The sequence below is a fragment of the Dendrobates tinctorius genome, unplaced genomic scaffold, assembly GCF_039654945.1.
Source record: "Dendrobates tinctorius isolate UK_male_01 unplaced genomic scaffold, ASM3965494v1 ptg000034l, whole genome shotgun sequence".
NCBI lineage: Eukaryota > Metazoa > Chordata > Amphibia > Anura > Dendrobatidae > Dendrobates > Dendrobates tinctorius.
In genome coordinates, this window is record NW_027361702.1 from 1,734,052 (window position 1) to 1,759,810 (window position 25,759).

The 25,759-nt window shown below is 45.2% G+C and overlaps 2 protein-coding genes across 5 annotated transcripts in view; one reads left to right on the plus strand and one right to left on the minus strand.

Annotated features, from left to right (window-relative positions):
• Positions 1–25,759, minus strand: part of LOC141087478 (probable E3 ubiquitin-protein ligase MID2) — a 651,404-nt gene that overhangs the window by 505,457 nt on the left and 120,188 nt on the right. The gene's annotated exons all lie outside the window — the stretch shown is intronic.
• LOC141087581 (uncharacterized) lies at positions 7,896–9,632 on the plus strand. Its single transcript, XM_073573181.1, has 2 exons — positions 7,896–8,541; positions 8,704–9,632. The coding sequence occupies exons 1-2, from the start codon at positions 7,946–7,948 to the stop codon at positions 9,587–9,589; spliced, it is 1,482 nt and encodes a 493-aa protein (XP_073429282.1). The 5' UTR covers positions 7,896–7,945; the 3' UTR covers positions 9,590–9,632.

Here is a 25,759-nt window from a genome sequence, read left to right on the forward strand (position 1 = left end):
GCTTCCTTCTATACTCTGTCCTATGGTGCTCTCTAGCACATTCCCTGTCTAGTCTCAAGGTTTTGCCTTGACCCGGCTCTGGGCTTCAGCCTAGGTTCCGCTGCTAGCTCTATACTCTGTCTTACCCGGCTCTGTGCTCTGGCATACGCTCCGCTTTTCCCTTGTACCCAACTCTGTGCCTCAGCATACGTTCTGCTACCTGTCTGTACTCGGCTCTATGTCTCTGACCCGGCTCTGGACTCTAGCATACTTTCTGCTTCTCTTTCTTGTACCTGGCTCTGTGCTTCTGCCTACGTTCCGCTCCTTGTTCTGTACTTTGCCTAGCCTTGCCTTGCCTTGTTTCTTCGCGCTCCCTTTGCATGTGCATGGCCTTCCCTCGCCCACCTGTTTGTGCCTCAGCCATGCCCGCCTTAGCCGAGCCCGCCTGCTTGTGCCTCAGCTGTGCTCATTGGCAAGTGACTTAGCTGTGTCCGCCTGTTGTGCCTCAGCCGTGCTCACCTCAATCTTGCCCGCCTGTCTGAGCCTCAGCCCGACCAGCTAGCCAGTGCCCCAGCCGTGCTCTGTGCTTCCTTGCACTCACGCTGTCTCTGCACTGTGCATTGCGTGCCCTCTTGGCATGTGCAGGCCTTAGCCTGCTCCTTGGCATACCTCCCCATGCTTCTCTAAAGCACGCGCAGATCCTGCCTTGAACCATGACGTGCCTCTAGCACGCACAGGCCCTAGCCTGTACCCTGGCGTGATCTCTAGCACGCAAAGGCCCTAGCCTGTACCCTGGCGTGCCCTCTAGCATGCACAGGCCCTAGCCTGAACCCTGGCATGCCTCCTAGCGCACAGGCCCTTGTCCTAGCCTGAACCCTGGCGTGTCCCTTAGCACGCACCCTGACTTGGACCCTTGTGTGCCCTTTAGCACACACCCTGTCTTGGACCCTGGAGTGCCCCTAGCATGCACCCTTCCTTGCACCTTGCCTTGGACCCTGATGTGCCCCTTAGCACACACCCTGCCTTGGACCCTGGTGTGCCCTTACCTTACCACACACCTTAGAAGAGTGTATTGCCTTGTTTTGTGTGCCTAACCAATATGAAGTGTGCCTTAGTGTGTCTCCTAACACGCACCATGTCTTGAGCTCTGCCATGCCTCCTTGCCTGAACCCTGGTTTGCCTGCCGGATTCCTGGAACCTGCTGATCGCTGCCAGAGATCCTAAGCCTGATGACTGTGGCCTGATACCCGGAGCTGATGTCCGCAGCCTGATGCCCTGATCCTGTCGATTATTGCCAGCTCTCTGGAGTCCGATGCCACCATGCCCTTGCCTGTACCCAGGCGTGCCACCTAGCACGTACCATGCCATGGACCTTGGCGTGCCCACACGTGGACCTTGCTATGTTTTCCTTGTTATCATGTCTTGCACCTGATGTTACCCGAGTTCACGCTTTAGTGAAGATAACTTGAGACCACACTTTGTCTTGTCTTGTTTCCTGCACGTGCCCTGTTGTCAGACACTAACACATTGTGTCTTCCTTGAGCCGGCCGTCTGGTTCCAGCAGTCGTGGTGGCTCACCTCATTGGTCTTTCCCCTGACACTCCCTGTATAGGGGGTGGTTCCTCACAAGGTCAGCTCGCCCTAGGTGGGTGGGTGCCATGACCCAGAAGGTCCACTAAGAAAAGTCGACTCAGGTGAAGCTGACTCTGTCACATCTAGCTTACTAGCTTGGCACAAATAATGTGGCCGTGTACCCCAAACTGTGGACAAAGGAGAACCCTACAGTAAATGTTTGTCGGTGATGTGATTTTATATATGTTCAGAGCTTTTCATTTTTTTGTCTACCTCCTATTCTAGTCTCATCTTTGTATTCATTCCATCTAGTAATTCTTACACACCAGAAATATCGCTGTCGAGCCGATGGGCAACAATAAGCTTCCTTGCTGGATAAAGAAGATGTTTCAAAGGAATTAGTCTGCATTCAATCTCTGTTACACCATTTACATAACTAACCTAAGACACAAGAACAGTGGATTCGGAGGGATTTGTATGGCAAAGACATTTTGTACATGCACAAGACGTCTGATCCAGAAAAGGCCAAGAGGGACAAGGGCCGCTGCTTCTTTTAATACATGACACAAAGTTACTTTAATTAAACCACAGCTTTTGCACCTTCACATTTGTAAACTGAGTGAGATACATGAAAAAATGAGTTATCCAATCTGGCATGGAAGAAAGTGACAGCTCTGTGCAAAGCCTTGCTATAAACCCCACCTTTGTGATGAAGGATTGCAGACTACGTCAAGCCAACAACAGTGCCCACCATCATTAAGGGTCTTCTGAATAAAGGCACAAATTCTATTAGGTTAGTTCCAGGATCTAATGGAAAACTTTCCCAGGACAGTGTAGACTGTTTAAACCGAGGAAGACAGCTTGTGTTAAAGAAGTTGTCCACTACTTTAACATCGATGCCCTATTACCAGGATCCAGCAATCTTCACCCCCCTGTTATCGAAGCTGCTACTGCCGGACGGAAGTACTTACTTGTGGAGTTTGGCCGTCTACTTGTAGTGGCCGGGGATGGATACTGCACATCCGCCTCCTATTGAATGGAATAGTGGGCGGATGTGCAGTACCCCACGGCAGCCACTACAAGTAGATGGCCAAACTCTGCAAGTAAGTACTTCGGGCCGGCAGCGACAGCACCGATAACAGCTTATCCCCAGCTAATCAGACATTGATGCTCTATCCTGAGGATAGAGCATCAACGTAAAAGTAGTGGACAACTTCTTTAAATGTCAAGTTTTTAAATATTGGCATTTATTTTTCTTGAATTTTTCACTGCAATTCCGTAAATCATCTCAAAGAAGTCTGACTGTATTTTTCTTTTATATTTACCATCCTTTGTCCAAAATGTAACACTGCTAGTTTATGTGTATTAGTATTTCCATATTTGTTTGGCTTTTATACCTAATTTTTATTACAAGCAGAGCTAACCAGACCTCGGTTTACCATTGACATATGGTTGTTCTGGATTATGTTTATTTCCTATTCATAAAAACGATATAAGGCTATTACTTATGCTGAATTTGCTCTTTTCATCTTACTATCCAAACAGACAATAAGAGACAGATGCTGAGGGACGCCACATTGCCGGAACAACATCTGCAAATGTATGTGAGCAGAAAGTGGAATTCCCAAAGGCCCATGGATCTACATAATAAAAGGGACATTTCCACAATCATAAGATGTAGCAGCAAGGGCTCATGAGTACAAGTGTACCATAGTATGAGCCAAAGATTTACACAGGAAGAGGTGAAATTCTGTTACATGGGGGGGTTAGAAAGAGACTTAAGTCAATAGATGGACCATCATAGTCTGTAGCTTGTGAGCAGCGGGGCCATCGCTCCCCTTGGTATCTGTAGAATTTTGTGTTATTCTGTAATGTCTTATCCTGTCTGTACAAGTTCCCTCTGAACCGTAAAGTGCTACGGAAATAAAAAGTTATTATTAGTATCAATTTCAACTCTTTCTGACCACTTATAAATTATCGCCAGAATATTTATAACACACAACGACATTTGTCTTGCTACATCAGAAAAGTGTGAAGAGTATGAAGAGTGAAACATTAAGAGACCACAAGCCCAGCCAAACATGTTGTAAAAGTTATCAGATGCACCCCATTTTCACAACATCCATACAATGATGTATGAAAGGACAGATTTACGCATTAGATAAAACTTGATTGAAAAGGCCAATTTAGATTATAATAATCCATGGTCGGTTGATTTGAAAAATCGAATGATCGCTCTCTTTTTCTCAGTTTGCCAAAAGATGAACTTTCACATTTGTTCAAAACTCTGTCTGGGCATGTTGGATTTTTTCAGCCGATGGTCATCACTAGGTATTAGAGGACCCGAACTGGAAAGTTCGGCGTTCTTACCCTATGTCTAGTGTTCGTTAACAGACCATGAACATTAACTTCTTACTGTATGTCCGGTTTCCTGTTCGAGTCCAGAAGTGTAATAACTAGTGTTGAGCATTCCGATACCGCAAGTATCGGGTATCGGCCGATACTTGCTGTATCGGAAGTCCGATACCGACTTCCGATATTTTTTCAATATCGGAATTCGGCATCGGAATCGGAAGTTCAAAGTTGATTGACAGACTGACGTCATCATGATGCGCGGTGTGTGCGCATCATGATGCGCCGTCATTTCGGGCCTTCCGGGGGTCTCTGCCGGCCTGCCGGGGGGCTGTGCCGGCCTGCCGGGGGGCTGTGTGGACTGCCCGGGGTCTGTACCGGCCTGCCGGGGGGCTGTGCCGGCCTGCCGGTGGTCTGTGCACCCTGTGGGGGTCTGTACCGGCCTGCCGGGGGGCTGTGCCGGCCTGCCGGTGGTCTGTGCACCCTGTGGGGGTCTGTACCGGCCTGCCGGGGGGCTGTGCCGGCCTGCCGGGGGGCTGTGCTGATGTCCGGGGGTCTGTGCAAGCATCGTCCGATGGGACTACAAGTCCCATCGGGCGATGCCTGCTACCATGACAGTGATTGACACATTAGCCAATGATGGGACAGTAGTAGTCCCATCATCCGGCTAATGTGTTAAATGTTAAAAAAAAAAAAAAAATACTACATACATACTACATGCATGCTACATACATACTACATGCTACATACATACTACATATATACTACATACATGCTACATACATACTACATGCATGCTACATACATACTACATGCATGCTACATACATACTACATACATACTACATACATACTACATGCATGCTACATACATACTACATGCATGCTACATACATACTACATGCATGCTACATGCATGCTACATGCTACATACATACCACATACATACACCACATACATACTACATGCTACATATATACTACATGCATGCTACATACATACTACATGCTACATACATACCACATACATACTACATGCTACATATATACTACATGCATGCTACATACATACTACATGCTACATACATACCACATACATACTACATGCTACATACATACCACATACATACTACATACATGCTACATACATACTACATATATACTACATGCATGCTACATACATACAACATATATACTACATGCATGCTACATACATACTGCATGCTACATGCATGCTACATACATACTACATACATACTACATGCTACATACATACCACATATATACTACATACATACAATACATTCATACAATACATACATAGACATACAGTACATATAACATAGAGTAACATACTTACCAATACTTGTCACATTGTTCCCCGAAGCCATTGTCGTGTACGGAATAAATATTAACATAACAAACCACAAAAATACTCACCCACGATCCGAAGCAGTCCACGAGTGTGTCCCACGATGATCTTGGGTAGAGAACTGCAGCATCAGATGATGCTGCCGTTCTCTACGGGCTGCAGGAATCCAATGACGGAAGGTAGGTATCCTTCCGCACTGTATTCCTCCGCCACTTAAAAAAAAAAAGTCCCTAGTCTCACTTTATGCCATTGCTGCGTGGGAAATTCCCACACAGCAATGGCATAAAGTGAGACTAGGGACTTTTTTTTTTTTTAAGTGGCGGAGGAATACAGTGCGGAAGGATACCTACCTTCCGTCATTGGATTCCTGCAGCCCATAGAGAACGGCAGCATCAGCTGATGCTGCAGTTCTCTACCCAAGATCGTCGTGGGACACACTCGTGGACTGCTTCGGATCGTGGGTGAGTATTTTTGTGGTTTGTTATGTTAATATTTATTCCGTACACGACAATGGCTTCGGGGAACAATGTGACAAGTATTGGTAAGTATGTTACTCTATGTTATATGTACTGTATGTCTATGTATGTATTGTATGAATGTATTGTATGTAGTATGTATGTAGTATATATGTGGTATGTATGTAGCATGTAGTATGTATGTAGTATGTATGTAGCATGCAGTATGTGTGTAGCATGCATGTAGTATATATGTAGTATGTATGTAGCATATAGTATGTATGTAGCATGCATGTAGTATATATGTAGTATGTAGCATGTAGTATGTATGTAGCATGCATGTAGTATGTATGTAGCATGCATGTAGTATGTATGTGGTATGTATGTAGCATGTAGTATGTATGTAGCATGCATGTAGTATATATGTGTTATGTATGTAGCATGTAGCATGCATGTAGCATGCATGTAGTATGTATGTAGTATGTATGTAGTATATATGTGGTATGTATGTAGCATGCAGTATGTATGTAGCATGTAGTATATATGTAGCATGCAGTATGTATGTAGCATGCATGTAGTATATATGTAGTATGTATGTAGTATATATGTAGTATGTATGTTGCATGTAGTATTTATGTAGTATGAATGTAGCATGTATGTAGTATGCATGTTGTATGTATGTAGCATGTAATTTTTTTTTTTTTTTTTTTTTTTTACATTTAACACATTAGCCGGATGATGGGACTACTACTGTCCCATCATTGGCTAATGTGTCAATCACTGTCATGGTAGCAGGCATCGCCCGATGGGACTTGTAGTCCCATCGGACGATGCCTGCACAGACCCCCGAAGCCTGCACAGACCACCGGCAGGCCGGCACAGCCCCCCGGAGCCTGCACAGACCACCGGCAGGCCGGCACAGCCCCCCTGGCAGGCCGGCACAGCCCCCCGGAGCCTGCACAGCCCCCCGGCAGGCCGGCATAGCCCCCCGGCAGGCCGGCACAGCCCACCGGAGCCTGCACAGACCACCGGCAGGCCGGCACAGCCCCCCGGCAGGCCGGCACAGACCACCGGAGCCTGCACAGACCCCCTGGCAGGCCGGCACAGCCCCCCGAAAGGCCCGTACAGACCCCAGAGAGGCTGTACAAGGGCAGGAAAGGGTTTTTCTTATTCCGATACCGGAAGTCTCATAGACTTGAATGGGACTTCCGGTATCGGAATCGGCGATACCGATACTTTTTTTAAAGATCGGCCGATACCATCCGATACGATACTTTGAAGTATCGGACGGTATCGCTCAACTCTAGTAATAACGCTTGCAGAAAGGCTGCAGCAGAGCAAATCAACAAGCCTTAAGGTTGTGGGCACTTCTGGATCTATTACAGAAATGTCAAGTAATGGCATTGCTGTGGTTGGACAGACAGTTAAAATAAATAAATAAAAAAACAAACACATGCGTTCCCTTTCTAAAACCAACTGAGGGAAAACAGACATCTGGAGGCTGGCATTTTTAGACTTGGAGAAAGCCAATATCCATGAAGCTATCCAGCTCGCAGCTGTCTGATTTGCCTAAGCTGGTTATTAAAAATAGAGTGGACTCTAAATAAAATAATGTAATAACTAGTTAAAGCAAAGTAGACAACTGCAGGCTAGGCTGCTAAGGGGCCATGTATATTGGCCCCCTCTCAGCCTAATAACACCAATGCTCAGCAGCCTAGGAACGTCACATCTATTAGATGCACCAATTCTGGAGCTCAGCCTCAGGTCTTGCCGCTTGCCCTGGTGCATTGGAAAGCTGGGTAATAGTGTATGGGGTTGATGTCAACTTTGTGATGTCTGCTGATAACTCAGAGGTTACTTATATAGAGACGTCTATAAGACACCCCCATTACTAACTCCGTAGTTAAAAATATTAAGGACACACACAGAAAAGTCATATAATTGCAGACATCACTCTTTGACTATTACTCTCTTTTACCCATTTATTATCATAACAATAAAAAAATCAAAGAAATCCTCACCTGTCCGCCATTAATCCATAATGATGAGGTCCCACGATGATCCTCAACTCTGCTACATACAGATGCTGTGATAAGTGGTGGTATCAGACCACTCACCATACCAGCTGGAACACAGTAAGCTTAGGCTAGTTTCACACTTGCTTTTTTTTGCAGCGCGTTTTTCCTGCAAAAAAACGCATTAAAAAAACGCATACAAATGCATACAAACGCTGCGTTTTTTTCCAGCATTTTAATGCGCATGCAGGAAAAAAACGCAGCGTTTTTGCGCGTTTGTATGCGTTTTTTGTGCGTTTGCGTTTTTTTACAGATTTTGGAAAAACCCCACAAAAAAGAAAATACAACCATTCAACAACACACAAGACCAATGGGACTTCATTGTGGGTGTGGTATGTTAATATATATAGACCTTGTCTACAGTATTCTTCACATTTGCTTGATTCTTCTCGTGACCATGGATCTGCGCTGGAAGAGTTTTCACTTCAACTTGGATTTGGACATCGCGATGGCTCAGGCGTATGCAGTTGCTTGCCATGAACAAAGGAAGAGAGAGAGGCAGCGAAGACGGCGGCGTATGTGGATACATCCGATTGTTGAACTCCGGGAGAGCCGTGGGGCATACCACACCCTCTACAGCGAGCTACGTGCAAACCCGGAGAAATTTAATGATTATATCCGGATGTCCCACGAAAGTTTCATGGATTTGCTTGCTCGTGTCCAACAATCCATCCGGAGACAGGACACACAGCTCCGTCTTGCGATTCCTCCTGAAGAACGGCTACTGGTGACATTACGGTATGTTTTAAAAACAAAGGGGTGTGGTCTGATGTTTTTTTTTGGAAATTTAGTATTCAAAACCTTGGGTAATTAGTTTTCGTGAATGTACTAATATCTTATTTTATAGTTTTTAAAAATAATATACATAAATATTAATTTTACTTCTTTGTCTGTTCACAGATTCCTGGCGACTGGAGAAACCCTATCCTCACTACACTTCCAGTACCGTATTGGAATCTCTACCTTGTCTGGAATTGTTGCTGACACCTGCCGGGCTCTCTGGAATGTTCTTTGCCCAGAATTTATGCCCCTGCCCACCGCTGGAAAGTGGATGGAAATTGCTGACAAATTCTGGACAGTATGCAATTTTCCCAACTGTTTGGGAGCTGTTGATGGGAAACACATACGGATCATCAAACCCCAAAGAACGGGATCTGAGTACTATAATTACAAAAAGTACTTTTCAATAGTACTCATTGCAATTGCGGATGCCGGATGTATGTTTGTAGCAGTGGACATTGGAGCATTTGGCCGTGGTAATGACTCGCAGGCTTTTAAAAACTCAGACATGGGCCGGAGGTTGTATGGCAACCAATTTAATTTCCCTATGCCACGGCCTCTTCCTCACACCGAAGCTCCGCCACTGCCCTTTGTAATGGTTGGCGATGAGGCTTTTCAAATGTGCGGAAACTTACTGAAACCCTACTCCAGCCGGGACTTGGACCACACCAAAAAAATATTTAATTACAGGCTGACCAGGGCCAGAAGAACTGTCGAGTGTGCTTTTGGGATTCTTGTTTCCAGATGGCGAATTCTGGGCACGGCCATTAATCTTAAACTTGAAACAGTCGATGAGGTGGTGAAGGCCTGTGTGGTTCTACATAACTTTGTGATGGCTAAAGAGCACCCGACCTTTGAACTGGACGATGATGCTCCTAACCCATTGCCTGAATTCACTCAGCACACTCTCAGGTCATCCGTTGAAGTTGGCCAAATGAGGGACAAATTTGCGGCCTACTTTATTTCTGATGTAGGACGGGTGCACTGGCAAGATGAAATGGTGTAATGTTGTTGTTTATGGTAATAAAAATCCTTATTTGATACCATTACTGAGTGCACTATATTTTTTAAACTCCAATTAATTAAAAAACTTCCCATGTATAACTGAATTTTTTTATGTTCACACACCTGGGCAGGTAAATACACATATGAGTTAAAATTCAGCATTGCTAGTCTGCGTGAAATATATTGGAATGAGCAAAGCTGCAGGCCATGAATCATGAAACCATTTTTTTTTCAATCGAAAATTGTGCAACTAGTTTAAAACAAAGTATGTGATTTTCTCAAAACACAACCCTCAAAACCCAACCCCAATGAAAGTCCATGGGGAATACAAGTAAGTTACACTAGGCCTTGGAATGACTATACTAGGCCGTGGTATTTCAAATATGAATATATTAGGCCTTGTGCCTACTAGTATATTCATATGTGAAATACCACGGCCTAGTATAGTCATAACAAGGCCACAAGGCCTACTCGATTTTGGCAAACTAGTATCTTGTTTCACAAAACTTGACAAGTTTCAACAGTTTGAAAATAGATTCTAGTTGGTAAAACTAGAGTTATTACACTAGGCCTTGTAATGACTATACTAGGCCGTGGTATTTCAAATATGAGTATAGTAGGCCTTGGGGCTAGTAGTATAGTAATATGTGAAATACCACGGCCTAGTATAGTCATACCAAGGCCTACTGTAATAACTCGATTTTTAACAACTAGCATCTTGTTTCACAAAAAACAAACTGGTGAAACTAGAAAGAAACTTATTTTTTAGACAAGTTTCAACAGTTTGTTTTTCATGAAACCAGATTCTATTTGGTAAAAATAGAGTTATTACACTAGGCCTTGGAATGACTATACTAGGCCGTGGTATTTCAAATATGAGTATAGTAGGCCTTGGTGCTAGTAGTATAGTAATATGTGAAATACCACGGCCTAGTATAGTCATACCAAGGCCTACTGTAATAACTCGATTTTTAACAACTAGCATCTTGTTTCACAAAAAACAAACTGGTGAAACTAGAAAGAAACTTATTTTTTAGACAAGTTTCAACAGTTTGTTTTTCATGAAACCAGATTATATTTGGTAAAACTAGAGTTATTACACTAGGCCTTGTAATGACTATACTAGGCCGTGGTATTTCAAATATGAGTATAGTAGGCCTTGGGGCTAGTAGTATAGTAATATGTGAAATACCACGGCCTAGTATAGTCATACCAAGGCCTACTGTAATAACTCGATTTTTAACAACTAGCATCTTGTTTCACAAAAAACAAACTGGTGAAACTAGAAAGAAACTTATTTTTTAGACAAGTTTCAACAGTTTGTTTTTCATGAAACCAGATTCTATTTGGTAAAACTAGAGTTATTACACTAGGCCTTGTAATGACTATACTAGGCCGTGGTATTTCAAATATGAGTATAGTAGGCCTTGGGGCTAGTAGTATAGTAATATGTGAAATACCACGGCCTAGTATAGTCATACCAAGGCCTACTGTAATAACTCGATTTTTAACAACTAGCATCTTGTTTCACAAAAAACAAACTGGTGAAACTAGAAAGAAACTTATTTTTTAGACAAGTTTCCACAGTTTGTTTTTCATGAAACCAGATTCTATTTGGTAAAAATAGAGTTATTACACTAGGCCTTGGAATGACTATACTAGTCCATGTTATTTCACATATGACTATACTAGCCCTTGGGTTTGTTTTTAACATGTATTTACCCATCAGTGTGTGTGAGCGGCGCAAACAACATTAATGAAACTTATTAATGGTGAACCACAAATGTAAATTTATTTTTTATCACAAAAATAAAACTAAAAATTATTTTTTACGGCGTTTGGGGGCAGATGGTTTCAATTTGGGGGTGTGCAGGGAATATGCAACACTTGCAGTTGAAGACGGTGTTTGAGGGGAAGGGGCAACAAAACTTGTGGGGGAAGGTAGTCCAGTTAAGGGAATTAAAGTAGGAACACTTGTAGGAGAGGAAATCTGTTCAGGTACATTAGTTGTAATGGCATGTCGCCGTAGGCTTGTGTGCCTGGACCGACTTTGGCCCAATGCCCGCCTTGATTGATTTCGCCTTGAACTAGGGGCAAATATGGAATGCAGGTCCCCCGTCTGCTGGTATGGCTGCTGCTGCTGAGGTGGCGGCTGCTGCTGAGGTGGCGGCTGCTGCTGAGGTGGCTGCTGCTGCTGAGGTGGCGGCTGCTGCTGAGGTGGCTGCTGCTGCTGAGGTGGCGGCTGCTGAGGTGGCTGCTGCTGCTGAGGTGGTTGCTGCTGCTGCTGAGGTGGCTGCTGCTGAGGTGGTTGCTGCTGCTGCTGAGGTGGCGGCTGCTGCTGAGGTGGCTGCTGCTGAGGTGGCTGCTGCTGCTGAGGTGGCTGCTGCTGCTCTTCGTTGTCAGTGCTCGTCCTTGCAGGAGGACTGGTGGCGGCAGTGATGGTCCAGGTTTGCAGAGTGGTGGTGGCAGGGCTACTACATGTTGTTGTAGCGGCAGGGCTGTTCCATGTTTGCCTAGTGGTGGCTGAGCTCCACGCATGCATGGGATTGGCGGTGGTGCTCCAGACAGGAGCAGCGCTTGCCATGGTGGTGTCGGTGAAGTGACCAGCTGCACTCAGACTTGTGGTGGTGTAACGGTGGGTGTCCTGGCTTTGAAGAGAGGTGTCCGTGCAGTGGTATGCAGCACAAGTCGGTAGTGAGGTGAAGCGAGTCAATGGTGGCACAGGTGGAAAGGACACCACTGACTGCTGACCATACCGATTATGCTGCATAGCCTGCAAGAAAGCATTGTTGCAGGCCTGCAGCACATTCAGCTGTTGATCAGGACTAAGGTGTTCCGCCATGCCCTTTTCAATCTTACTAAAAAAATGGTGTGCTGGTCTGTTGAGGTCGGCCTCCAGACGGTCAAGGCGCTGTTCTACAGAATTGAAGCGGTGTTCAAAGTGGTTAAAACCACGTTCCATCAGTGCAAAACCGCTTTCAACTCTGTCGGACAGTGACTTGAGGCTGGAATTAAATGTCTCGCTCAAATGCATAAACTCGGGCAAGACATTCCTGTCCAAGGCCCTCTGCCGCTGGCGGGTAGTGCCCACATAACCAGTGGCAGAGACCTGGGACAGGGGAACACCTGATGGCCCAGCTTCCTGGTCACCAGCTGTGTGTGTGTGGGACCTGCAAGGTGCTTCCTGGCTGTCGGATGGCTGGGACGGGTCAGAGGACGTCCGAGGAAGGACCGCTCCAGGGCCAGGTTGCAGGGTGCTGCTCCAGGTGCTGTGGAAGAAAGGAAAATCATTACTACCATGCCTTTACAAGAAGCATCAGCTGTGGATTAGAAAAACACAGATTAATAAAAATAAAAACCCAAAATGTATAATACTTACGATCTTGTGGCAAGGACCGGTCTTAGGAACTGCAACGCGTGATAGTGACGGTATCTAGTTCTGGTCCTTGACGCAGATCCACTGCGAACCTGGCCCTCAGCACGAACATCACTGTTGAAGCGGTCCTTGATCGAACGCCAACGTGTTCGGACTTTGTCCACTGTTGATAAAAAAAAACAGTGCCGTCAAGGACAACAGTCACTGCGTCACAATGTAGCAATACAATACTCAAAGCAGTCACTGTAGACCCCGATGACACTGTTGGGTTTCCTGCTAGAATACGCCTAGCACGAAACCCAACAGTGCCGTCAAGGACAACAGTCACTGCGGCACAATGTAGCAATACAATACTCAAAGCAGTCACTGTAGACCCCGATGACACTGTTGGGTTTCCTGCTCGAATACACCTAGCACGAAACCCAACAGTGCCGTCAAGGACAACAGTCACTGCGGCACAATGTAGCAATACAATACTCAAAGCAGTCACTGTAGACCCCGATGACACTGTTGGGTTTCCTGCTAGAATACGCCTAGCACGAAACCCAACAGTGCCGTCAAGGACAACAGTCACTGCGGCACAATGTAGCAATACAATACTCAAAGCAGTCACTGTAGACCCCGATGACACTGTTGGGTTTCCTGCTCGAATACACCTAGCACGAAACCCAACAGTGCCGTCAAGGACAACAGTCACTGCGGCACAATGTAGCAATACAATACTCAAAGCAGTCACTGTAGACCCCGATGACACTGTTGGGTTTCCTGCTAGAATACGCCTAGCACGAAACCCAACAGTGCCGTCAAGGACAACAGTCACTGCGGCACAATGTAGCAATACAAGACTCAAAGCAGTCACTGTAGACCCCGATGACACTGTTGGGTTTCCTGCTCGAATACACCTAGCACGAAACCCAACAGTGCCGTCAAGGACAACAGTCACTGCGGCACAATGTAGCAATACAATACTCAAAGCAGTCACTGTAGACCCCGATGACACTGTTGGGTTTCCTGCTAGAATACGCCTAGCACGAAACCCAACAGTGCCGTCAAGGACAACAGTCACTGCGGCACAATGTAGCAATACAATACTCAAAGCAGTCACTGTAGACCCCGATGACACTGTTGGGTTTCCTGCTAGAATACACCTAGCACGAAACCCAACAGTGCCGTCAAGGACAACAGTCACTGCGTCACAATGTAGCAATACAATACTCAAAGCAGTCACTGTAGACCACGATGACACTGTTGGGTTTCCTGCTAGAATACGCCTAGCACGAAACCCAACAGTGCCGTCAAGGACAACAGTCACTGCGGCACAATGTAGCAATACAATACTCAAAGCAGTCACTGTAGACCCCGATGACACTGTTGGGTTTCCTGCTAGAATACGCCTAGCACGAAACCCAACAGTGCCGTCAAGGACAACAGTCACTGCGGCACAATACAGAGCAGGGAAATACTCACTAAACGCCTTTTTGGCGGATGCTGTGGCGCTGTCCCAGCCATCCATCAACGCTGCGGCCACCTCATTCCATAGCCGCCGGGTCACCACATTGTCCTTGTACAGCCGGTCACGGCTGTCCCACAACGGCGAACGCTCCTGGACCAGGCTGATGAGCTGCTCATTATCCAGGTAGACGTCTTCATCCCGTTGTGGAACCTAGACAAAACACATTCATTAGAATAATCAAATTTAAATTGACTAAAAAGTTACAAAAAAAGAAACAAAAAAAAGAGTAAAAATAGAAGATAAAAAAAAAATAAAGAACATTACAAATCATTTGATACTTACATTCCGTATCACCACCGGGACTTGGCTTCGCTGCTCCTGCTCTTCGCCCTCACTATTCCCGTCCACAGATGATGATGACGATGTCTGAAAGTTGAAAAAAACGTAAGAGATTTGGAGAAGCAGCAGATATACTTACCAGATGCACGAAAATAATCACCTCACGGTCTGCTTGCGCCAATTCCTGCCGCGATGGGGAATACTCAGATTCTGAAGACATACTGCATGTAAAAATAATAAAAATCATTAGTACATACATAATTTAAAAGGACAGGCATATAATGTAATATACTCACATTCTTTGCTGATATAATGGGTTCTTGGTTGAATGTCTGCTCTTCAATCTGTCTAGTGTAGTAGTGGCAGAGTTTTGGCAGGCACCTCCTTTATATAGACTTTTTTTTTTTGACTTTAGAAGATTCTAACTAGGATAAAAAGTGGACACCACCCAAAAAACGCAGCGCTAAAAAATCGCATACCTGCGCATGCCAGTGCGCACGTATGCGCATCCATAGGCTATAATGGCCATTTTTAGCGCAAAACGTGCGCATACGTGCGCATGCGATTTTTTCAAGGGCCAAAAAATGCAACATGCAGCGTCTGGAAAATACCAACGCACACCCCAAAAAAACGCAGCGCATGAAAATCGCATACATGCGCTTACAAGCGCGCAGGTATGCGCACCCATGTTAAATATAGGGGAAAAATCGCATGCGCACGTATGCGTTTTTTTCCAGCGCTAAAAAACGCAAATGTGAAACCAGCCTTAGCGTGAGAATGCGGCTGATCTGAAGAGCGGTGACTTAATTAAGGTTACAGTTGGTGGTCCTCACCGTAAGCTCTGTGTGAGCCGGCCTTTGAACTGCGGAAACCTTACTGTAAGATCACCTGAGTTCATAGCAGCTGGTTCTCATGCTGCGCAGCGCCAGTGGTGGAATGATGAGCGACCACGAACCCGGCACTCAACAGTTCAGCGCTTGAAGTACCATGAGACATGGTGGCTAAGAACTCAGATAAGAGGGTCTCCTGGCAGCAGTGAGGTCTGAAAATCTCATAACTGGAGTTTTTAGCTGCTAGAACACATGGAGGCTACAGAAATTAATGGGGCTGGATAGGTAAGTGTCACGACTGCGACCACAGACGCGGCCCAGCCGACGCCTCCACGTCGACCGTCCATGATGACGTGGGGGGAGCGTCCCAGGTCGGGACGGAATGTGAACCCACTGGACCACATAGGGTAACCTGGACCTACCCAGACTAGGGAAGGGTAGCGAGCAGGGTCTGTAGCAGCTGAGCATGTGGAAGAGATGGCGACGTGCAGAACTATATGACACCGCACAACTTCAGGTATGAAGACATAAAGTTTACTCAAAAGAAAACATAGTACATGAACAAAACATAGTTATGCCAGGCTCCCGATTCCACACATCAAGGAAAGGTAACAGACGAAGGCATCACGGGATGATCCAGTCCAGGGTCATCTGGCATGGGCATACTAGGATGGCCTCTCTCTCAGGCCTCAGGCGTAGCACAGGCTCAGCATGAGAACATCAGACGCCGACCTCGGATAGACGTCAAACGACGACAGGGGTCATCACGGGTTGATGCAGTCCAGGGTCATCTGGCACGGACATATCAGGATAGCCTCTCTCTCAGGCCTCGGGCATAGCACAGGCTCAGCAGGAGAACATCAGACACCAACCCAGGACAGATGTCATCACAGGGTGGACCCCAGGGAACCAGCAGAACATTGGGACACAGACAGGACAGGAACAGGAACACCGGCATGGCAACACAGGTCATTGGCTGGTTAGATCCAGGCAGAGCTGTCACCGGGAAACAAGGCTGGAGACTCCCTAGGAACACAGGTGGGACTGACTCTGGAACACAGGCTGGACCACCAGGACCACTGAGCAGACATCTGGACACAGGCTGGACAACCAGGACCACAGACCGGACATTGAGACACATCAGGACATTGGGACTCAGGCAGGACATCAGAACACAGGTTGGACACCTGGACATCAGGACACAGGCTGGACATCAGGACACAGGCTGGACATCAGAACACAGGCAGGACATCGGAACTAGAGCCGGACATCAGGGAACAGGCAGGACATCGGGACATCAGGACATCGGACACAGGACATCAGGCCATCAGGACTCAGACAGGACATCTGGACATCAGGATACCAGGTGGATATCAGGACATCAGGTCTCATGCAGGACATCAGGACTCGGATCGCAGATAGAATATCAGAACACTGGCATCGGACTCCGGACATCTGGCAATGATCAACAGGCTCCGGAGATCAGGCTGTGGACTTCAGGCTCCGGAATTGAGGCCGCAGTCATCAGGCTCCGGACCTCTGGCAGCTATCGGCAGGCTCCGGACATCGGGCAAGGAAGAATAGGATTCGGACACCTGGCGGAGGACATCAGGCACAGCACATCTGGAAGTGGTTATTAGACACCAGACATCGGACCGCGGTCATCATGCTCTGGACGAGAGGCCATGGTCATCGGGCTCCGGACATCTGGCAGCGACCTAGAAAGGACCCCAAGTGGTCTAGTGCAAGCCCCGCCAGGTTGGACTGGAACTGGCTGGGGATTGCACCGAATAACAAGCTGAGCACAGAGTTGCGGAAACTCAGTGGACACACCGGACTCCTACTTCCAAGATGAACCCAGGTTGGATCACAGAAAGTCAGTTAGCAAAAATTCACAGTCACTGGGCACAGGGTTCAAGACACAGAAGGACCTCAGGAACATAACACAGAGGACACAGTTCAGACAGGGTCAGGTACAGTAACAGATCCAGGTTCAAGGATTCGGGAAACAAGACACAACAGGAATGGGCCTGGATATGCAGCCTCCAGGAAAGGCGATCTGGGCATTCTGCCCCAGAGCAGGTGAAAAAACAAGACAGGACAAAGGGCATCAGCTATCCCAGAACTGATAGCAATCAGAGCAGGAGCTGAGCACACAAACATACATGGCTAGGTTCAGGAACTCAATGCGAAGCTCTGGCAACACCCCACAGGGTAGGGAAACTTTATACAGGAGCTGCCTCAAAGTGATAGGCTTGAGCAGCTATTCTAGCACACACCCATTCCTCATAAAAGCAAGGGAGGTGTGGCCGCGCGCACCCTAAGCACAGCCAGACACAAATCAGCATTGCAAAGGACACCTGTCAGGAGCTGAAAGCCTGAACACACGTGGTAAGTCATGCACATTGCAGAGGACCTAGAAAACCGTGGATAGCTTTCCACAGCGGCAGCCGGGGACCGCACAAGCAGGTGGTCATGCAGCGCAGCGGAACCACGGGTACGGGTATGCAGCAACATCGGGAACTGAGTAGCATCCATATAGGTAACAGACAACAGTATCTCAGCTAATTAGGGGGAAAGGAGCAAAGGGTTAATGCAGAGACATGCAGAGTAACGCTGGGGAAACAAGGTACAAACACACCGGCGTTACAGTAAGCATGATCATTACTCCCGACATCCTGGCTGGCCTTCGTGAATGTGGCAACTGTTATTCTAGTGTTAAAGGGATGACCCACCACTGCCGACATGGAATGGTGGCGGGCTCCATACACAATGAGCAGTTGTCATGCTTCCTCACATATGCTCCCAGGCATATGCTCATTCTTCCGGGCATATTCTGGCCCCCCAGAAGGTTGCCACTCGCTGGTCCCTGCTTGTGAAGGGTGGGGTGTTGACTTTGAGGAGAGGGGCAGGTGTGTGGCCCTGACTTTAAAGTGTGCTCCATGCTAGGGGACCTGCCCAGGGAGTGGTATCATTGGGAGGCTGGACACTGTTGCTCCCATCGGTAATGCTATTCAGGAGTCACAGGAAGCAGGGTTACCTGGCATCAGCTGTTGCCAAGAGACATGGGATGATATGTCTCATGGTTCAGATATGTGATGGGCGGTTCCTTTATCTCCACCCTCCTTCGCACTTTCTCAGTCTCCCATGGCAGACGGTGGAGAATGGGTGTTTCCTCTGCTTTGTCAGGTGATCCATGAGAGGTAGATTTATACGCTCCATATCCTCTACTTCACTGCTGATTTTTCAGTTGCGTTTCAGTGGTATGGTAGTACTTTGGTGAGTGGTTCTGTTGTTCATCTCTGGCTCGAGTGTTTCTTGCCCTCTGATTCCTATGTCCCTGATTTTGCGCCCTCACTTCCTAGTTAATGTGTTAGATTTGTTTCCACATTATCTGTATAGTTATTGGTATGTTTGACCCAATTGTGGCCAGTGTGTCCAGCCACAAGCCACCCTGAACTGACACCTGACAAGTGCTCTAGTAAAGTCTCCCTGTCAGTGAGAGTAGGTGAAGGGTACCCCAGCCTTTAAGGGTGTGCATAGTATGACGGCTTGCGCCAAGACTGTTTGGCATACTGCTGTTGCTGGCCCTCAGTCCGGTCATCCCATCACTACTTGAGTGTCACAGCAGACCTGACTATACTGTACATGCATACATTTGCCACCGTGTCTTGGCTATCGGCTGGTTCCTGGGTCTCTATGTTTCCGGTGAACCAGGTCACATGACGTGCCCTGGCATCATCAGTCACATGACGTGGGAGCTTGTGACATCCGGGTTCCCTCCCCGGTCTTCTCCTATTGGCCATACATAATTTTTAAACACTCTGGTTCATGTTGTACATCACTCCCTGATGAATGGCTCATTTTGAACTGTGGACCACCCAAGTATTTACAGTTATCCCCATTTGTCTCCTATATTGGTATTTTTTGCGTATATTGATCACTACCATGATTCCTTTGGTACCCACTTGGCATTTTGTAATCTTTTTAATGAGAAAAAAGAGAATGGTCTCGATGGAGCACTGGCATAAGCCACACAAGTTAGGGGGAAGGTAAATGACGAGCCCAGGGCAGCAGCAACCGCAGACCCTCAAGGAGGGACAGTAAATTTAGAGCAATAAACCGCAGTCAGGAGGGCGCCAAGGACGAGATGGAAGTCTGTTAGACCTCTTTATTCCACTAGTGCCTGGTGCCTGGTGTTTTGCTCACACTGCTTATCACATTAGTTAGTGTTCTATATTCCCATATACTGGCTTGTTACTATGGTGTGAATTTCCCCCTCATGTGCTTACTAGGTTTCTATCAGGCATTCTTTTTTTGTTGGCTATCTCATCTCTACTGTGAAAATTTCCACTTTTGAGCATTGATCATTTTTCCTTTTTCTCCTTTAGCGGGGCACTTATCAAGGGTAACTATTATACATATTATACATATCTCTCTCTGGGTCTGGCTAACATACTGTTTCCCCATAGATCTACTATATTGTGGGCATTTTCACACCATTACTAGATATATATGATTTTTTCTGTATATTGATTTTTCTTGTGTGGTCCTTGATTGACTTTTATTATGTCTGTATAATTATTTTTATTTTTCTTTAATATAAGTGCAGACACTATTTTGCTTGTAGTGCCACCATATATCATTTAATGTTCAACAAATGTATATTTTCCTTCTAACTCACGTTTTTGATGTTCAGTGTTCTCTTTTTGATTCACAGTTCTCTTCCGAATGGTCTGCTATTCACTTCTAACCAAATATATAGCACTTTTCCCCCACAGTTGCTTACTATTCCTTTTACGTTGATGTATTTGATTTGCTACGTTCAGTTTGTGTTTGTTCTTGAGTATCACAGCAGTAAATGAAAAATATAAAAGAAATCACAACAGCTGAGCAAAGACAGCGAGCAAAAGCAAGGAAATTACAAACTCGCGACTAACCTGCCTAAATATATCTAATAACATGGGAATATTCTTTAAGATGTCCAGTTTAGGGTTTGAATTGGTTAGTGGGTTTGAATTGATTTTGAGTATTTGTCTGATATTCAAATATTTTGGGGGGTCTGATCTGAGTCTGAACTTATTAAAAGGTCTGATCTTGTAGTTTAAATTGTTTTTTGGGGGCTACTTTATGATTTAATTTAAGGGGCCTTGAATTAAGTCTGAATAATTTAATTTGGGTCTGAATTAATTTTGGGATATATAAGCAAAAGTATAAATTAACTTTGGGGTCTGAGATCTTGATCTAAAGGGAATCTGTTAGCAGATTTTTGTACCCTAAAGTGCGAGAACCTTCCAAAGTGTGAGAAGTATCCATCTGCTAAAGCACCACCCTTGGGAAAAATGGCATCTGCGTGAGATCTCAGGTGAAGGAGTACCATATTTCAAAGAGATTGACATCTCTCCCAGGAGCCACTATTCCCAGAAGTGATGCATGATCAGATGGATAGTCCGGATCTTGCAACATCATCATGATAACTGTGTATGTGACACATGAGCACTGCAGTCAATCAATGGCCGCTGATTGGCTGCAGCGCTCACACGGCATAACAATGTTGGAGCTGAGTATAAACTGTTTAATTGTAAATTAAATACTCCTTTGAGTTTCACCTTTTGAAAATCTGGAAATGCTGCAACAAATCTGTATAAAATTAGGATTTAGAGTGGAGCCTTTGGAATGGGGTTTCATAAAGAAGTCAGCAAGGTGAAATGTGTTGGATCTTGTATGGACTTTTATGTGGATTTCTATCTATGATGATATTCTTTTAAACAGGTTTTAATCTTGTAAGTCTGACATTAAAGGGAAGAGCTACATATCTTATCAGATTCCACGCAGCAATTATTTTCTCTTCATCTATGATTTCTCACATATCGCTAAAGATCATGCAGCGGAAAAGTCAAAGACTGATCTGTTAGAAACCAAAAAGCAAAGGAGAAAGTGCATAGACAATCTAGCTCCAGAGAAGCACCTCATGAAGTGAGAGATGTCTGGAGGAGATGCTGGGCCCAGGTAGGAGTCACTGCATGTTTGGAGATGTGGATAAAGGGGTTGTGTCAGTGAAAGAAAAAAGGTGGCACTGGAGTGCAGGAGGTCCTGCAACTTGCCAAATCCTAATGTTATGTATACAGTGAAAAAGGAGCCCGCTCACTGTATTTTAGGGTCCAGTGTGGCAGGAAGAACAGTCTGACAAGCGCACGAATCATGAAAAGAACTAACAAGGGTTCCAGCTTCTGGTGAAATGATAACATATTCTTATTTTATTAGAACATTAAAACATTTCATGGTACAGCGGGGGACAGGGAAATCCAGTAATCCAGCGTTCTTCATCAAGACCTGTTGGGAAAATGTAAGATTTACATCTGGGGAGACTGATTACTTTAACAGAACCTGTCATTAGGTTAAAATGTTCTTTCTGTTGCTTCCCTGATTATTACATTTTTGTTGTTTTTAAAGAAGCACTCCTCCTCCTTTTCTTCCTCCTCTTCCTCCTTCTCCTCCCATCAAAGTATTTATCATCTTAAAATATTGCAGTCATCATATTATACAGAACTATGTACTTACAATTAGAGATGGGCAGACCCGAACAGTGAAGTTCGGCGTCCGTACTAAACACTTACTGTTCGGGCACGGACACCGAACACGGACTTCACCAGGAAGTCCGTGTTACTGTTCGGGTTCGGCTCCATGTTACTGTTCGGGTCCCGGCTGGCCGAACACTGAGTGTCTGTCACACTGTCATGTGCATGACAGCGCGGCAAACACTGCTTCTGATCAGCGGTGAAATCCTCTCTGCCGGTCGGAGATCCGCGGTTCCCACGCTGTCAAAAGACAGCGATAGCACTCAGCTATGATCGGAGGTATACAGTTTACCTCCAGTCACTGGTGTCAGCTGATGGGACTACTGCTCCCATCATCCGAAACCTGCAGCCACTAATAACAGTGAGAGCAGGAGTGGCGAATGTGAGTATTAATTAGCCGCTCCTGTGCTGTAAATAATAATTTAAAAAAAAACTTTGTGGGTTGCCCTGTATTTTTGCTAAACAACCAGGCAAAACTCACAGCTGGGGGCTGCAATCCTCAGCTGTCAGCTTCATCAAGGCTAGTTATCAAGGTCCCCACGCTGTTTTTAATTAGTTAAATAAATAATTTAAAAAAACTTGTGGGGTTGCACCCATTTTTGACAACCAACCTTGCTAAAGCAGACAGCTGGGGCTGGTATTCTCAGGCTGGTAAGGGGCCATGGATATTGGCCCCCCAGCCTAAAAATTGCAGCCGTCAGCTACCCAGAAAAGGGCTAGCAGGGATGTCACTGAGGTCACAGCAGTTCAGCCCAGCTGGGAACAGAGCCTCAGTGACCAGACTTAACTTCTATGACGTCACCGGTCTCTGAGGCTGCACTTGTAGTAGTTTAATCACCAGTGGTCGTAAGCCTGGACAGTCGCATCTTGGCACCGTCCTGGTTGAAAACTGTTTCTCCCTCAGACATCGATTACGGCATGGGACAGAACGACAGACAGGTATGCTATATGGTTGTTTTTCTTTTGTACTCTTATTACAGGAGAACAAGGCCTTCGCTGGAATTAGGCGTTTAAATAAAAAAGGAAAACTGTTTATAGTGTTATTTCTAATAAATGACTTTATTCTGGCTGTGACTTTATTTACCATACAACTATAGGATTAGTAAAGGATAGGTGTCTTATAGATGCTTCTCCATTACTAAGCTGTGGGCTTGATGTCACCTGACAATACAAAGGTGAAATCAACCCCACAAATATGAACCCCACTTGCCACTGCTACAGGGCAAGTGGGAAGAGCTGGGCAAAGCGCCAGAATTGGTGCATCCTATGTGAATTACTTTCCAGTGTAACTTCCCTATGGGAAAGGGTGCAAAATCAAGTGACTGTCCTATCTATATCTGGAGTTCATAATAACAAATCTGATCATGGTAAACGCCTAGCCAACAGATCAGTATATTAGGCTTTGTCTCAAACCTTGCCTTTACAGGAAAGGTTATAAAGAAAGTGATCATGTACAATCATTTTCATGTTTATGTTCATCAAATGCATGCCAGACCAAATTTAGGAAGCATTGCTCCTCAAGAGCATGAAGTGACGGAGCTAATGGCAGGAGATCAAATTCTCCATGTGCTCAGTACTCTGCAGTGAACTTCTGTACTCTTCATATCCAATTAAGTGTCCTTGTTCAGATATCTACACCTACACAAACACCTTGGCTAAGTGAAGATAGCTGCTTTTTTGCCTGTTTCTAATTATTTCCAGACAGAAATGTATGTCGTGTAGAGCCTGGGGCAAGGATAAACCAATACATTATTAATGTATGTACTCATATTGGACATAGTTTAAAAATTGGTATTTTTTTATCTGAAATGGGGGATATGTGGAAAAGAATCCTTCCTTCTCCAGGACAGTCTTTAGGTTTTTATTTTTATACATTTCTGATTTTTTTTTCATCATTTAAATATTTTTGTAACCACCATAAGAAAAAAGCTAAAAAAAAGCACTAGGGAAAAAAACTTTGCTGCTTTAGTTTTGCCTTAATTATACTATCCTAATAAGTCATGTTGTCAGTTTTTTGTTACCGCACAACAGCGGCATAAAAACAGAACTCAAAAAATAATGTCAGAATTGAATTTTTTTTCCAGTATTTCACATTTAAGTTTTTCAAAATTTTTTAGAAAATTATTTGGTGTCATTCAAAACAAAAACTTGTCTCATAATAATACAGAGACATAATAAATATGATAATCTTCTCTGACCGAGCATGTGTATTGATCAACACAAAGCGCAACATCGACTGAGCATGTGTACCCATCAACACACAGCACGACACCAACTGAGCATGTGTATCGATCAACACACAACAACTGAGCATGTGTATCCATCAACGCACAGCACAACACCTGCTGAGCATTTGTATCCATCAACACACAGCACAACACCAACTGAACATGTGTATTGATCAACACACAGTACAACACCGACTGAGCATGTTTATCCTTGAACACACGACACAACATCGACTGAGCATGTGTATCCATCAACACACAGCACAACACTGAATGAACTTGTGCATCCATCAACACACAGTACGCTGACTGAGCATGTGTATTTATCCACACATAGCACAACACTGACTGAGCATGTGTATCCATCAACACACAGCACAACACAGACTGAGCATGTGCATCTGTCAACACAAAGTACACTGACTGAGCATGTGTATCCATCAACACACAGTATGCTGACTGAGCATGTGTATCTATCAACACACAGCACAACACTGACTGAGCATGTGTATCCATCAACACACAGTACAGTCATGGCCAAAAGTTTTGAGAATGACACAAATATTAATTTTTACAAAGTCTACTGCTTCATTTTTTCTAATGGCAATTTGCATATACTCCAGATTGTTATAAAGAGTGATCAACTTAACAGCAATTACTTGCAAAGTCAATATTTGCCTAGAAAATGAACTTTATCCCCCAAAACACATTTCAACATCATTGCAGCCCTGCCTTAAAAGGACCAGCTAACATCGTTTCAGTGATTGCTCCATTAACACAGGTGTGGGTGTTGATGAGGACAGGGCTGGAGATCAATCTGTCATGATTAAGTAAGAATGACACCACTGGACACTTTAAAAGGAGGCTGGTGCTTGGCATCATTGTTTCTCTTCTGTTAACCATGGTTATCTCTAAAGAAACACGTGCAGTCATCATTGCACTGCACAAAAATGGCCTAACAGGGAAGAGTATCGCAGCTAGAAAGATTGCACCTCTGTCAACAATCTATCGCATCATCAAGAACTTCAAGAAGAGAGGTTCCCTTGTTGCCAAAAAGGCTCCAGGGCACCCAAGAAAGACCAGCTAGCTCCAGGACCGTCTCTTAAAAGTGTTTCAGCTGCGGGATCGGGCTACCAGCAATGCAGAGCTTGCTCAGGAATGGCAGCAGGCAGGTGTGAGTGCATCTGCATGCACTGTGAGGCGGAGACTCTTGGAGCAAGGCCTGGTCTCAAGGAGGGCAGCAAAGAAGCCACTTCTCTCCTGAAAAAACATCATGGACAGACTGATATTCTGCAAGAGGTACAGGGAGTGGACTGCTGAGGACTGGGGTAAAGTCATTTTCTCTGATGAATCCCCTTTTCGATTGT

Coding starts and splice junctions, on each gene's coding strand:
- LOC141087581 (XM_073573181.1), top strand. CDS start 7,946: ATGCATACAAACGCTGCGTTTTTTTCCAGCATTTTAATGCGCATGCAG. Junction 8,542..8,703: donor CGGCTACTGGTGACATTACG/GTATGTTTTAAA, acceptor GTCTGTTCACAG/ATTCCTGGCGACTGGAGAAA.